General features: G+C 38.5%; 1 protein-coding gene across 5 annotated transcripts in view; it reads left to right on the forward strand.

The window, feature by feature from the left end:
* LOC115217207 (MAGUK p55 subfamily member 5-like) overlaps positions 1-16640 on the forward strand; it is a 140476-nt gene that overhangs the window by 101538 nt on the left and 22298 nt on the right. For 4 of the 5 annotated variants that reach the window (XM_036507045.1, XM_036507046.1, XM_036507047.1 and 1 more), the window contains 4 exons: positions 4276-4361; positions 9283-9363; positions 12708-12910; positions 14864-14991. In XM_036507045.1, coding sequence (XP_036362938.1) covers positions 4276-4361; positions 9283-9363; positions 12708-12910; positions 14864-14991 — 498 coding nt within the window. The remainder of the gene's footprint in view (positions 1-4275; positions 4362-9282; positions 9364-12707; positions 12911-14863; positions 14992-16640) is intronic. The other variant, XM_029786847.2, reaches the window with a different exon arrangement.

A 16640-nucleotide genomic window follows, 5' to 3' on the forward strand; every position in this document is an offset into this window, starting at 1 on the left:
CCTGGTAAGGCAGCTGCAGGAGAAATACCTAGCCAAAGATAAGCCCCTGTACCTGGCTTTTGTTGACATGGAGAAAGCCTTCGACAGGGTCCCCCGATCCCTTATCTGGTGGGCAATGAGGAAACTAGGGATAGATGAATGGTTAGTGAGAGCTGTGCGGGCCATGTATAGGGTCGCTGCTAGTAGGGTGAGGGTTGGAAATGAGTACAGTGAAGAATTCCGGGTAGAGGTAGGAGTCCACCAAGGCTCAGTACTCAGCCCCCTCCTATTTATCATAGTCCTCCAGGCAATAACAGAGGAATTCAAGACAGGATGCCCTTGGGAGCTCCTCTATGCTGATGACCTTGCTCTAATTGCTGAGTCGCTATCAGAACTGGAGAAGTTTCAGGTGTGGAAACAAGGATTAGAATCGAAGGGCCTCAGAGTCAATCTAGCTAAAACCAAAGTCGTAATCAGTAGGAAGGTAGACAAATCACAAACACCTTCAGGTAGATGGCCCTGCTCGATCTGTAGAAAAGGTGTAGGTAGAAACTCTATAAGATGCACCAAGTGTAAGCTATGGACACATAAGAGATGCAGCAATGTCAAAGGAAGGCTAACTAGGAAGATGGTTTTTGTATGTGGCAGATGCTCAGGAACAATAAACACTGAAAATGCTCTGAGACCACTTCCGTCACTTTCCAGGGAGAAAACTAGAAATAGTTGATAGTTTCCGTTACCTAGGTGACCAAGTCAGCAGCGGGGGTGGGTGTGCTGAAAGTGTAACTGCTAGAGTAAGAATAGCTTGGGCAAAGTTCAGAGAGCTCTTACCTCTGCTGGTGACAAAAGGCCTCTCGCACAGAGTGAAAGGCAGACTGTATGATGCGTGTGTACGAACAGCCATGCTACATGGCAGTGAAACATGGGCCGTGACTGCTGAGGATATGCGTAAGCTCGCTAGAAATGAAGCCAGTATGCTCTGATGGATGTGTAATGCCGGTACTCACACTCGGCAGAGTGTAAGTACCTTGAGAGAAAAGCTGGACCTAAGAAGCATCAGTTGTGGTGTGCAAGAGAGACGTTTGCGCTGGTATGGTCATGTGGCGAGAATGGATGAAGATAGTTGTGTAAAAAAGTGCCACACCCTAGCGGTTGAGGGAACCTGTGGAAGAGGCAGACCCAGGAAAACCTGGGACGAGGTGGTGAAGCACGACCTTCGAACTTTAGGTCTCACTGAGGAAATGACTAGAGACCGAGACCTCTGGAAGTGTGCTGTGCGCGAGAAGACCCGGCAGGACAAGTGAGTCCATAACCCGTGGCCTTCTACATGGGATGGAGCCAGCCTACGTATGCATACCTTCCCTTCTTGGGACACAAAACTCTACTTGTGAAGACGTGTTGAGGCAAGTGAGGATCAGAATCGAAATCGATCAATGGAAATTGCAGATGTGTTACCAGTGCCGGTGGCATGTAAGAGAACTTTCCGTTTTGCGACCGTTGCCAGCACCACCCCGTTTCGTGTCCATTGCCAGCCTTGCCTGGCCCCCGTGCCGGTGGCACATAAAAAGCACCATCCGTTCGTGGCCGTTTGCCAGCTCTGTCTGGCACCAGTGCGGGTGGCACGTAAAAAGCACCCACTACACTCACGGAGTGGTTGGCGTTAGGAAGGGCATCCAGCCGTAGAAACACTGCCAGATTTGACTGGGCCTGATGAAGCCTTCTGGCTTCACAGACCCCAGTAGAACCGTCCAACCCATGCTAGCATGGAAAACGGACGCTAAACGATGATGATGATGATGTATCAAACTTAGAAAGAATGATAACTCTGTCTGTTTATCCATCCTGCCATGGGTTTTATAGCCAGATGCCCTTACTTGATGGAAACCCTTGTAGTTGACTCTGACAGCATGCAAGGGGACAGTGTACCTATTGTAAAAACTGAGAAATACAAGGCACTGTAACTTCGTTCATTATTATTAGCTGTGTGGTTTAGATGTCCACTTTGTAAACCGCCTGGTATCAGGTTCAGCCTCACTGCATGGGTCTTCTTTAAGCCCTAGGCTGATCAATGAGTGAGTGTCTTCTCCTTTAGCTCTAGGCTGATCAATGCCACATGAGGGAATCTGGTAGACTGGAACCTTGGGAAACCCATCCTGTGTGGTGTGAAGGTGCTTGTCTCTTTTATCCTTTACCTGTCTCAGTCATTTGACTGCAGCTTGTGTCACTGCTTCAGTGAAGTGGTGCTGATGTTAATATTCTTTGTTCATATTATGATCTGTGCTCTTGGAGACCTCAGGCATAAAGTAATCCCTTACTTGAAAAACAAAGAAGGGCCGGCAACAAGAAGAGCATCCAGCTGTAGAATCCTGCATATCTAACCATCCGGTCAGAGCTATAATGGTAAAACAAATGTTAAACAACCCAGCATTGAGTTGATGAGACTTTTTTGAGTTGATATTCTACATTTGGATGCTCTTCCTGACATGAACCCTACCAAACACTTCTAACCCAAAGCTGCGTTGAAAATTCTTCTGCTTTTTACCTCAGAGTAATCAAAAGGCTGAGGCTTTACTCTATCATTACTCTGAGTTTCCTGTAGCAGGGGGAAAAATAGCCCCTAATAAACTGATGCTGTGATATATTTTTCAATTATCATCCAATTTTCAGCAGTTTCATTAAATGCATTGAAGATATATTTCTAACAAATTCTTTGCCAAATTTCAAATTTCTTTCCTTCTCCCACCCCCTTTCTTTGCTTTGCTTTATCTCTTACTGCACCCGTCTTACCCCCTTGTTGCTTTGTTGCCTTACTCACTCCTTTTTTCCTCCCACTATCTCATATTTCCTCCCTTACTACTCTCTCCCCCTCCTCATTTCTTTCCCTCTCATTATATTTCATTACCTTTCTATCCTTCATGCTCTGTCTCCCTCTTACTCTCTATATATGCATGTGTGTATGTAATGTAGTATATATATGTTTGCGTATGTTTATATATTTATAAAGTTTATATAATTTGTGTGTGTGAGAGAGAGAGAGAGAGAGTCTGTAACAAGAAGAAACATGTTCTTTTAACTTCAAACTTGATATACAAGTTGAGGCTTACCTGAGGATATCAAAGATGTTTTTGTGTAATTAAAATCTTGCTTGTTTTTCATTAGGATTAATCACCAAATATTTCTTCTTGCCTACCTGTTTTCTTACCTGTCTGTTTGTCTGTCCATCAATCTGTCCACTTCTCAATGGTCATTCACCTTATATATACATCAATTCATTTCTGCCTCCCTGTTTCAATGTGGCTGACTAAAATTGGGAGAAGCTTTGACATAATCACTTGGCTGTCAAGAAATAGCAGTCAAATCTCACTCATGTTGTGGTTCTCAACCTGTGGTCCACGGACCCCTGGTGGTCAGCAAAGGTAGTTCCGGGGGTCTATGAACTAAATTCAAAATTTCACACCACACACATCATACACACAGACAAGGACAAGCATATTAAAAGGGGTCTGTGAGACAACTCATTTAAATGAAAGGGATCCTTGGTAGTGAAAAGGTTGGGAACCACTGCCCTAGTGTCTTAAGAAGGTACATTAGATGGCCTACCCATTTCTGTTGTGGTTGACTGACCAATGGAGGAAGCATTTCCATGGTTACTTAAATGTCAAGAAAAAACAGCCAAATCTCCCCCATCTCTTAAAAAGGATACCTCAGATAATGTAGTTTTAGATATACTATGCCCTAAAGACAAACAGGGTGACCCCAGGCTGGAATGCTTTTCATTATGAATCTCTTTATTCAGCACTGACCTAGGGCTATTATCTGCAGGTCTCTCTCTCTATCTCTTGGCATTTCTATTTCCTCCGACTTAACTCTCTCTCTACCATCCTATGTTGACTTGCCTGCCTCTCTCTTCATTTCTTCATCTATGTCTGCCTGTCCAATTGTTTGTGTTGTCTATTTATGTAGCTGTCTGTTTGTCAGTTTTATATCTGTCTTTTTCAATTTGTAATTTCATGTCTCAGAAGAAAACGAAAAAAATAGACATTTTCAGTATTGTTCTAGTAACCTGAATGATGAAATTAAAGAGAGAGAGAGAGAGAGAGAAAGAGAGACTTCTGTACATATATGCTCAGAGAGACATTGACAATGGGATACATGAAGCTAGAGAGACATGGAAACAGAGGCAAACACACAATGAGACAGGAAAAAAAAACATGCAAAGAGGGAGGGGGAGAGAGAGTCTAATACGAGAGTTGCTTTTTCTTTTCTGACTTGTTTTATTTTCTTCTTTAAACTCAGGCCTTTTGCATGAAGGGGATGAGATTTTGGAAATTAACCAACATACGATGAAGGGACAGAATGTGGATGATGTGTCCGAATTAATGGTAAGTTAATCTCTCTAATCCTCTGCATGGAGATTAACCCTTTGAACACCAATTCACCCGAGACTTCTTCTAGTTCTACAAATCCAACTTATTGATTTTAGGTGATATAAATTAAGCCCTTCCATCAAAATTTCATGGGAATTTCAGTTCCAAAGACCCTTTTTATTTTATTGAATTCCTCATTATTTTCAAAACCAATTGAAATACAAGCAGGATGTTCTAACAGGAATATGGTAAAGGAAAGGTAAATAAATAATAATTAGTCACTAAGCCCCTATTTATGTAAGTTTAGGAGACAAACATTTAACTGTATATCTAATTACATATGACAGTAATGTTTCTTAACATAGGGACAATGTCTGAAATTTGGGAGGAGGGGGTTAGTTGAGTACTTTGATCCCTGTACTTGATTGGTACTTTATTTCATCCCTGAAGGATGAAAGACAAAGCCAACCACTGCGATTTGAACTCTGAGCATAAATACCACACAGTGTTTTGTCCAGCTCTAATGCTTCTTCTAATCCACCATTCTTTGATATCGTTTCTAGCATAGGTACAAAGCCCTAAATTCGAGCAGGGTGGGGATTGAAAGACACTACTTCATACCAACACACCACCAACAACAACAGCAACAGTAGTTACACACTTTCCTCTCAAGACAAAAGTGGAGCATCTGTGTTCATTTGACCAGTTAAAAATGGTAGCTATATTGCCCTCAAAGCAATGCTTACCTTTTTTAAAGAAGAAATGACTATTAGATAATGTAGTCTTCAAAACATACCTGAGGGAATGAAGAATAATTAAAAAAAGAAGGCAGGATGGGCTAAACTGGAAAGTCTTTTATTATTGCTGATGAAACCAGCCACAAGAACAACAACAACATGTCTCTTTAAATGAGTTGCTGAATTCCTCACTACAGTAAGATGGTGAGGTGTGCAATAGCTGAAAGAAAGAATTGGTACTCCTTTTAAAGTTTTGGTACTCTATAGATTTTATGTCCTTTTACCACCACCACCATCTTCATCACTACCATCATCATCAATATCTCTACATCCACATTTCCAAGCTGGTATGGGATGGACAGGTCATTAGGACCTGCGCCAGTTCTTTTTTCAGAAGTTACTACCCTCCTAGATATGTCAAAAGACCACTTTTCAGTTAAAACCTTCCATTTGTTTAATTCCATGGTTTCATGCTGAGACCTTCTGCCTAGCACCAACCACTTTACCAGGTGTACTCGATGTATTTCATCATGGAACCAGCACCAGGAAAGTTTTCGTGTCTTCTGACAGACAAAGGGATAATCTCAACCCTACATTGTCTCCATTCACCTGTCAATTTCTGTATATCCAGTGCATTTAATGAGGCACCCTCACCAATGGTGACTAGAAGAGGGAGTGGGCAATTAAAGGTAATACTTTCACCTTAAGGTGGACACTACAGTGTCAGATAATAAAGGTAGTACAGGTGTTGTTGTTTAGCCTCATGTTGTCAGCCTGCATCGAACACACTGAAACTGAAAAGCATTTCACCCATGACCACTCCATCTGTTCAAGTCTGTATTGTCCAACAGGTTCATTCTTTTCTCTTGTTTAAGATTGTGGAGGTTGTGATTTGAGTGAGATTCAATTGTTTTTTCTTGCAAATCATGATAATAATAATAAAGAGTAATAATGGTTTCTCAATATGGCATGATGCCAACTGTCCCTTGTATTAGACTGGTGTCATTTTGTCAACCCCTGAAAGGACAAAAGCAAAGTCGACTTCAGTAGGATTTTGAACATGGCATGTAAAGAGGTGGAAGAAATGATGCAAGGCATTTTTTCCAAGCTCTAGGTTCATTACAACTCTTCAGGAAAGGGTAAAAGAGGGGACAGAAAAAAAAACAAGCATAAGTTGAGTGAAAAAAGACAGCAATAAATGCTAGAATTACAGGATAAAAGATGAAGACAAAAAATGGAACCATAAAAGAGCCATAAAGAAGAAAGGTTACACAGGTACGTCAGGAGTAGAATTGGTAAATTTCAGGAAGCATGGAATCTTTGGAAGATGTAGTATCTTGACAGCTGACAAATGGCATGGGTAATTCATTCTTTGCTTTGACAATTCTGTGTGAAATATGTTGAAATTCTTTCCAATGGCTTGTGATGTTAGTTATGCAGAGTAGTGATGATGATGCTGGCAATAATAGTGATGATGATGATGATGATAACTTTTCAACATTGTCACCATGAAAGAATGAATATATTTTATTTCTTTATAATGTATTTTTATTGTTTTTCTCCTTTTTAACTTTTGTAGAGAGTTCTTATCGGCCATATTAATCATATATTGTAGAACTTTCTCTGAAATTCTTTTAACTTTGGATGAGAATGGTAATCCATCTTCAGTTTATAGTCCCTTGCTGATCAGAATGATTTGTTTTCTAATCTCAAAAGATATTTATTTGTTTTTATTGTTGCAGTTGTTGTTGTTATCTCTATATATAATCTTATATATATTTATTTATTCAATTTATGTTGATTGGTTATTTTGCTTTTGGAAGCTATCTTGGAGATAGAGCTTTGATTTCCCTTTGGAATTCTGTGACAAATCTCTTTGTACTCTTTGATCTCTGTATATATTTTTTAAAAATTCATCAATATGTTGTTATTGTTTATTATTATTATTATCATTATTATTATTAAAGAAATTGGTTTCTGTTAAAACTGGTTGCTATCAATGGCACTATTTGTTTGGTGGCTTCTTTGAAAAATTCTGTTTGGCGAAAATGTTTTGATTAACTCTTTCTTAACCTTATTTGCAATGCAATATACTGTGTGTTTCGATTAATTTTCATAATAATGCCGACTTTGAAGGAATTTAATAAAATAACCAAATTTTTGCATTATTAAGTTGATGTTTAGAACTTAAATGATTGAAATTATACTGGAGAATTTTTATTTGAATATGAACAGTTTAGAATGAGATTTTTTGTGTTGTAGAACTAAGAATGGTCTCAGGTTGGAACCAAAAGGGTTAAAACTGTAGATTAGTATTCTCTCTATCTCTCTCTCTCCTTTTTTTTTTGTTGTGTGTGTGGTGGTGTGCATCCATTTCACATTTTGTTTCCCTGTGTTGTACGGAACGGCAGGAAGACTCTGTAATCTCTATTTTTATTTTATTGCTTCTTCTTGAGGATGGAATTGGCAGTGTAACGAAAAAAGATATTTGAGCTAAAGATATAGATGACTCCCCCAATATTGGTGGGGGTGATGATGTTGTTTAACTACTGGCTAACCTCAATTGAGTAAACTAATTAAAGGTGTTATGACTATGATCATCCTATCTTTTTAGAGTTTACCTTCAGAACACATTATGTGAGGTGTTCTTTTTTTCTTTTTTAAAGAAGGCAGAATGTAATTTATGGGGTATTTGGCTGTTATGTCTAGCAGGTTGAGTGCAGGATCTCTCTTATTGGTTTGGTTTTATGCATTCTGTTGATGGCATTGTCTCTATTGTAGCATGAAAGAGAGAAAGATGGAGAGAAAGAGCAAAAGAGAGATGGAAATAGGGAGAGAGACAAAGAAAAGTGGGGGGGGAGTCTAGTAAACAAAAACAAAGATGAGAAGGGGGTATATCCTTGTCTTTTTACTAGTTTCAGTTGTTGCATTGTGGCCATGCTGGAGGGCCGATTAGCCATGCATTGAAGGGGCTGATTAGTCACTTTTGCTAAACCAGTAAATCATGGGGACATAAACAAACCAACACCAGTTGTCAAGCAGTGGTGGAGGACAAGAAGGAACACACACACACACACGTTGGGCCATTTTCGGTTTCCATCTCCCAAATCCATTCACATAGCTTTTGTTGGCTCAAGGCTGTAATAACAGACTCTTGTCCAAGGTGCCATACAGTGGGACTGAACCTGAAACCATGTGGTTTGGTAGCTTACCACACAGCCATGCCTGTATCTTTGTTGATTTGTCTGTAGAATTTAGATGGATAGGACAGGTTTAAAGAAGAATTCCCTATACAATTAGGGCAGTGTATGGTGGGGTGGGGGTCATTATGACCCTTAAACGAGTCTTTATATTTAGTCATTGTGAAAATGAAAATCAAAATAGCCCTTGACCTTAACTAAGTTTAGTGGGTCACCAAAAAAAAATCTCAGCCCTAGGTATGTCAAAGCTTATTTGATTTGGTAGAGTTGGTTCCTTTAACGAGTTCATTGACTTTGGCTGATAATTACATGATATTAAATAAAATGGCTCAATCTGGAATTGAAACTACGACATAGACTTGGCTTTCCAAGAACTTCTTTCCTGTTTATAGTCCTAGCCTAACATGAGAGTGAGTTAGCCTCTATATACTTGCTCAGTTTGCTAGAAATAGCAACTGAAACTCATATGACATCTTATTGTCTGCAATATAAAACACATTGGACAGTTTTGTTCACGATATGCTATGACTGAATATGAAACAAAAAATATGGGATGGTCATGCCTAGAATAGACTTTTGATCACACATCTATCTACTCTGTCAATGCTGATAGAGTAGACCTAGGGCTAAAAAACACTGCACTCAGGATATTTTATTATATCATTACATTGATATGATGATAAAGTGTCCAACTTGAAGAATTGTTAGCATAGCAGACAAAATGCTTAATAGCATCTCATCAGTTCAAATTCCTCTAAGGTCAACTTTGCCTTTCAACCTTTCAGGGTCAATGAAATAGGGCCAAGTCAACCACTTCACCTCCTCTCAAACATTGCTGGCCTTGTTCCAAAATAAGAAAAGAATATTATGATAATTATAATATTATTATGAGTTGTTATGGAATCTGAATTTCTGATTCACAAACCAGTTGTGCTACAATGAAGGAAGTCAACTCAACATTTTTGTATCGACTTTAAAAATACTTTTCTATGATTTCAGGCTAACCTGACTGGTACAATAACATTTATGGTGGTTCCGGGCAATAACCCATACCATATCTTGTCCACAAATAACAATGCGGTAAGTGAAACAGGAGAAGTTTTCTTGTTCTTCCTCTTTTGAATTCTTACTATTCTGTGTCATAGAAACATATCAATTGATGCAACATTTTAATTAGGAGAGAACTTTTTAATCCTTTAGCTTTCAGCTTACTTTCTCAAATGTGATGCTCATTTATTCATTGTTTTCAGTTAATAAAGATAGACTGTGTACAACGCATGTGTACGAACAGCCATGCTACATGGCAGTCAAACATGGGCCGTGGCTGCTGAGGACATGCGTAAGCTTGCAAGGAATGAAGCTAGTATGTTCTGCTGGATGTGTAATGTCAGTGTGCATACACAACAGAGTGTAAGTACCCTGAGAGAAAGTCGGACTTAAATATCAGATGTGGTGTGCAAGAGAAACGACTGCGCTGGTATGGTCATGTGTTATGAATGGATGAGAACAGCTGTGTGAAAAAGTGCCACACCCTAGCAGTTGAGGGAGTCTGTGGAAGAGGTAGATCCAGGAAGACCTGGGATGAGGTGTTGAAGCATAACCTTTGAACATTGGGCTTTGCCAAGGCAATGAATAGTGACCGAGACCTTCAGAGATATGCTGTGCTTGAGAAGATCTGGCAAGCCAAGTGAGACCATAACCTGTGGCCTATGCCAGTGGTGTATAGCCAGTCCTCTTATGAGTACCCTTCATTCATTTAACAAACTTTGCTTGCAAAGACCTGTTGAGGCAAGTGAAATCAAAATCGCTGACATGGCCGATGACAGTACTGCCTGATTGGCACTCATGCCAGTGGAACGTTAAAAGCACCATTCGAGCATGATCATTGCCAGCGTTGCCTTTCTGGCACATATGTCAGTGGCATGTGAAAAACATTTGAGTGTGATCATTGCCAGTGCCGCTGGACTGGCTCCTGTGGAGGTGGCATGTAAAGAACACCTTTTAAGCATGGTCGTTGCCAGTACTACCTGACTGACCCTCATGCCTGTGGCACATAGAAGCACCCACTACACTCTCGGAGTGGTTGTCATTAGGAAGGGCGTCCAGCTGTAGAAACTTTGCCAGATTAGATTGGAGGCTGGTGCACTCTTCTGGCTTGCCAGTACTCAGTCAAACCGTCCAACCCATGCCAGCATGGAAAGCAGATGTTTCATGATGACGATGATGATGACAGACATTATCTTGTAGCTCTAAGACTTTAATGATGTGATTGCTTATTTTTTTTTTTTTTGCAATGACATCGTAGGGTTGGTGTCATAGGCCAAAGCAAGTGGAATCTTTTGGCCAGGTGTGACATGTTTAAATACTGAAGGATTAAACAAATTTTACAATGCTTAAGCTTAAGGCTTCCATTATATACGTGCAATCTTATATAGAAGCAGTGATTCTGACTATCATAGAATTGCATCTCTCTTGAGTGGGGATCAGCAAAAATTGATCTCTTCAGGAAATTGATAACTTATCAACCACCATCATAGAAATTTTTAAAGGAAATTTTTTAAAATGTGAGTGAAAACAGAAATTCATTTGTTCTTTTGTATCATTACTGCTTTTTAATAAGAAATAAATAAATTTAATGAAGATACTTAATGAAATATTATGATGCTTGGCTGAAAAGTTCATAGGCTGACCAAGATACTTTCATGGAATGTGATCAAATGAGGTTTAATTTTCAAAACAGACCCCTTGCAGTCTGTACACTCCTTCCATCGGTGTTGCAGTTCTTGGATCTCATTGGTGAAGAAGCTTTCATCATGTCGGTCAAAAAAGTCATCAACAGCAGATACGATACCATCACTGGAATATTGGTTCCTAGTCAAGTGTTTTGTCAGGTTGGGAAACAGGTAATAGTCAAATGGGGGCCAAATCAGGAAGATAAGGAGGGTGATCAACCAGTTCAAAGCCACAGTCATGCACAGAGACCATTGGAAGCAAGGACTTGAGTGCTGGAGCATTACCCTGATGAAACGAGAACCCTTTTCTCAGTTTTCTTGAGTGTTTGGTCCTCGTTACTTTTTGTAACTACCTCAGCAAGTTTGCATAGTACTCTCCATTAATGGTGTGGCCCTTTTGAAGATAGTCAATAAGCACAGGGCCTTTTGTATCCACAAAAATTGAGACCATCACCTTCCTTGGCAGATAAAACGACCTTGGCCTTTTTTGGAGCAGGTGAGGAGGGGCAGCTTTCACTGCATGAATTGTCTCTTTGTCTCTGGCTTAAAGTGATGAAGCCAATATTCATCCTGGGTTAAGAAAGTACAAGGATACCAGCTGGAGCTGCCTCAAACAATGTCAGATTTTCTAATGAAGTGATCAACCTGGTGTGATTTTGATTGGGTGTTAGAAACCATGGCACCCACCAAGCAAAAACCTTCACCATGCTAAGTTCATTGTGTAGAATATTCTCAACTCTCTCACAGGATATGCTAATAGCATTGGCTATTTGATTTATAGTCAATCGCCTGCCATCCATCACCTTGTGGAGAACACGGTCAACGTTTTCCTTGGTGACGGCAGTTGCAGAATGTCCAGAAACTGAGTCATATGTAAGACTCTCCATTTTCCTCATAAATTCAGCTCCCCATTTTTGCACTGTTGACAAAGCTAGAGCATCATACCCTAATGTATCAACCATGTCAGCATAAATGTCATGGGTGGAGCTGAACCATTTTTCTGCAGGTAGCACTACAATGCCAGGGTTTATCCATTTTCAAGAGGAATTGCTACTAATTACCTTTAAAGTCTTCTTTTGAAAGTCAAATGTCAGTTTACCTGGAAAGAAACAATACAGTTATTAATAAGAAGAGTTGAAATTAATGCATGCCAGATTTCACAGCCTTAGCATCACTCCTTCATAGTCAGTCTATGAACCTTTCAATCATAGATTGATGTAGTTGGAATATTTAATATGAAATATGTTTTGATGTAATTGCATCAGTATTTGGCTGGAAATTAAATGGGTTTCAGCATTAAATTGTTTCACCCTTCCAAATTCAGTTCGCTACTAATTCAGTGCCCTTAATGCTCAAAATTTGGGGGTTTATCTTGACCACCTTGGGTGTGGCCATATGGAACCCTAGGGCTTCAACTATTGACCACTTTGCTGACCCTGCTTGACAACATTTGTGACTTGAAATGAAATCGCTGCAACTGAGAACTGAAATATTGTGACTGAATTTCGTTTACTGGAATGTAGCTTTGCTCTGTTTTGTTTGATAGTTTTAATATAGGAATATATTTCAGAAATTATTTTAATTAAATTTTCTAATTATATATACATTTAAAAAAAAATTCTTACATGCAAATAAGTCAAAAGATTCAGTCTAATAATGGTTTCCCAATTCTCCCATCTTCGTCAATTTCAGATGTGTATTCGAGCTTTATTTAACTATGAACCTGAAGAAGATGATTACATTCCCTGTAGAGAACTTGGCATTTCATTCTTGAAAGGAGATATTCTTCATGTGATTGACCAAGAAGATATGCATTGGTGGCAAGCTTATAAAGATAAGGATCAGCAAGAGAATGCTATGGCTGGATTGATACCTTCAAAGCTCTTTCAAGAAATGTAAGTTTATTGGAATTATGGTATTCTACTGCAACTGTTGTTGTTTGTGAAGATATTAGCAACCAAATTGTTATGCCGTCATGATAATTTCTTTTAGCTGAAATGAGAAACCAATTAGAAAACTTGTATGCAATTAGCCAATTTCTTTTAATTAGCACCCAAATCTCCCTCAAATTACACCCTGTCCATTTTCAATAATGGAATGGTTATACCCTTTGGTCTTAGACCTGCTTGATCAACAACATCAAAGCTGTTTATTCTTGCCTGCTGATATTGAAAATGTGTCAGTTGTTTTGGGGATTTTCTTCTAACACCTGAACCAGTTTAACTCTGGCACCTGGCCCTTTGATGCTTTTTATAGAGTTCACACTTTTATAAAATTTCAGAGTCTGACTCAAATCTGGGGATAATTCCCTCCTGTCAGTTTCAAAGGACCTGAAGAGGATCATGGACTCTGCCCTTTCTTCCCTTAGAGAATTATTTAGAATATTGATTCTGAATTCATAATGTTGTATTTCTTGTGCCAGAATGTTATTATTTTCTGTATTTACATTACTAAAATGATGTTAGTGTTTGGTTTCATTGCTATAATGTGATATAAAACATATGTATAGGTTCTTCAGCCAATAATGTATTTTATACTGATTGGAGATAATATAGCTTTGCAATATATGTGTGATAACACTAGCTGGGGTTCAAAGACAACAACAACTAGACTTTATTCTGCTATGGTTCTTCTTTGTTAGATTTATTCTCTCACCCAGTTTAGCATTGCACCACCCGAAGGCCAGATAGCACAGCTGCTAATGAAGACTCAAAAAAAAAGTTGAAACATGTACAGCTGTTCCTTTTTTCCCCCCCTTGTCTGCATATATCTTATACAAATTGTTTACAGTCGTCATAACACACAGTTGGCAAAAAAAAAACTTACAAATATATTCTACAATACATTATAGCACAGCACATCTTCCTTATATTTTCTCCTTTTCCTCCTGGGATAGACTTGTATCTTCTCTGTAGTAAAACACCTGTTCCTGTCTCTCTGTTATACTTGACCCTCTCAACGGCTAGCATAAAGCCTCCTTTCTCAATATTGCACTTCTACTCTGTCAAAGGGTTTTGCCTTGTGAATTATTTGATCTCACAAGTGCTGGTGCCACATAAAAAAGCAGTCCAGTACACTCTGTAAAGTGGTTGACATTAGGAAGGTTACCCAGACAGAGAAGCTGTCACCATGCCAAAGCAGTCACTTGGTGTCCTCTTGTTTGTTCCTGTTGAACTATCCAATCCATGCCAGCATGGAATATGGATGTTAACTGATGATGATGGAGATATATATATATATTATATATGAGAGAGATAGTGAGAGAGTGTAACAATGATGGATATATATATATATATACATATATAGAGTTACAAAATCTTTCCTCTTCTATTTTCTAGGGAGGCCATAAGTCAACAGGTTTGGGATCTGGTGATACACTGTAAAGCTAAGTGTCTTATGGATGTGAAACCCAGGGTAATCCCATAAACCAGCCTTATCTAACTTTATCTGTATTATATATATATATATATATATAATATATATATATATATATACACACACACACATACATGCACAATAAATATATCATTTCATATATATATATATACACACACACACACACACATTCAGGCTGTTCATAAATTATCTTAACAACTTCCACAATTTATTGAAGTTGAAATCCATTAACATGTTAGGTGCAAGCAATGGAGACCACATGGAAGTGTTCTGATGTTTCTAATAAAACTTTGCTGCTGAATTATCCTTATTTTTCCTTATTTTTCAACAAATTCTGAAAGTAATTTATATATTCCCTGTATTTTATACATCATTTTATAACACATGCACACATTACCATTTAATGTCAAATAAGTATACCATATTGTGTATAATACATATACCATTTACAGGAGAGAAAGTCTCAAACAAGCTTTACTCCATGATGCTAAAGAAAACAAGAAGGGCCGAAGCTGCATTTGTTCGAAAAAGAATGCAAAAAAGAAAAAGAAAGGTCTGTACAACTTGACCGCTCGAGAAGGTAATGTCTGCATTTAAACCCATGTCAACCTCTGCTGGAAACAAACCCTTTATCTTGGGTCGGCTTCTCAGATCTATGGAGCATGCTTTGGTTACTCCCTCTGCTCTTTATCTCGCTCTCTACCTTTCTGAGTACAAAGGTTCTGTTGTACTCCTTTACATCTCTGTTTGGTGTCCATCTTCTCAGAACTGACCAATCAGCTGTCGACATTCCCAGTGTTTCTGCTAAGTGTTCACGACAGTCTATAGCCATCATTACAGCATGGATTGTGGGTGTGAAGTTGTGCCTTGTTCATTAAGTTTGGATCTATATTTGAGTGTTACTTATTTTAATAGATCTTAGGAGGATGAAAAGTAAAATCCACCCCAACAGGATTTGAACACAGAATGTAACTGAATATGTTTGCCATTACCTCTACTCAAATGGTGGTGGCAGTGGAGATGATGGATTTCTGTTGCTTGACAATAAAGATTCAGTCATTATAGGGGTTCTCTACCTGTGGACTCCCTTTTGATTCTGATTTTATTCTGGTAGAACCCTGTAGCTTTTTAACCCTTTTGTTACCATATTTCTGTTGAGATGCTCTGTGTTTTTCTCAATTTTAAATATAACAAAGAATTTAGTAAACCAACTTAGTTATCATTAAGCTAGTGTAAAGAACATAAATTGTGACTAAGGTCTGGTGGAAGATTTTAATTCAGAACTTTTGAAAACAAGACATTTGTACTACAAAGCCAGAGCCAGTTTCAGCCAGTCTGCTATGGAAAGGGTTACTGTTGAAAAACTAGTTTTTATAAATTCTTCTTTCAGAATTTCTATTTTGTTTTGCACACGTTCACTTGTGTAGGTTTACAATAACTTTCTCTGAGAGGATATTTCAGTGGCTGGAAACATGGTGAACTCCGTAAAACATTAGAGAAAGAAACCTAATTATTTCTTGTAATAAACATGTCTAAAGCAAAATGTTTTCATGAACCCCCACTAAAATACTACTTTGGATTCCCAGTTTTACTATTTTGCTTGTGTGGATCCCCAAAAATCTTATATGGATCCTCAGGGGTCATATGGACAGCGGTTGAGGAACACAAAGTTATTGAATGAACTGAATCAATGTATAAAGGATGATATATGTTTTGAGTTCAAATTCCGGCAAGGTTGAATTTGCCTTTCATACTTCCAGGGTCAATAAATTAAGTATCAGTTGCATACTGGGGTTGATCTAATTGATTGGCCCCTCCCCCAAAATTTCGGGCCCTGTGCCTAGAGTAAAAAAAGAAAAGAATGTATAAAAGATGATTAAGCCTTCTGTCAGTATGCATACCCTTAATGTAATTCCCAACACAGAGTCAGTGTGTGTAACAAAGGTGTGCCTGGTGAATTGTAGGTACCATTCACTCAGTAGGCTTCTCTGCAGTTTCCAGTTACCCAATTTCAATCACAGTGTAGGTTGCCTTGAGGCTGTAGAAAATGATACCATAACGAGTGATTAAACTGAAGATTAAAGACTTATGACTTAAACATCTTACCCATTCGGTCATACTGCACCAAACACCACTCTAATTACAACATTAATAGAAGTTTTAATTTAGTTATTAAAGAGTAAAGTTAATTAAATGAATCTCTCAATATTAACTGTTATTTCTATTCCT

This window comes from Octopus sinensis, linkage group LG11, assembly GCF_006345805.1.
Source record: "Octopus sinensis linkage group LG11, ASM634580v1, whole genome shotgun sequence".
Taxonomy (NCBI): domain Eukaryota; kingdom Metazoa; phylum Mollusca; class Cephalopoda; order Octopoda; family Octopodidae; genus Octopus; species Octopus sinensis.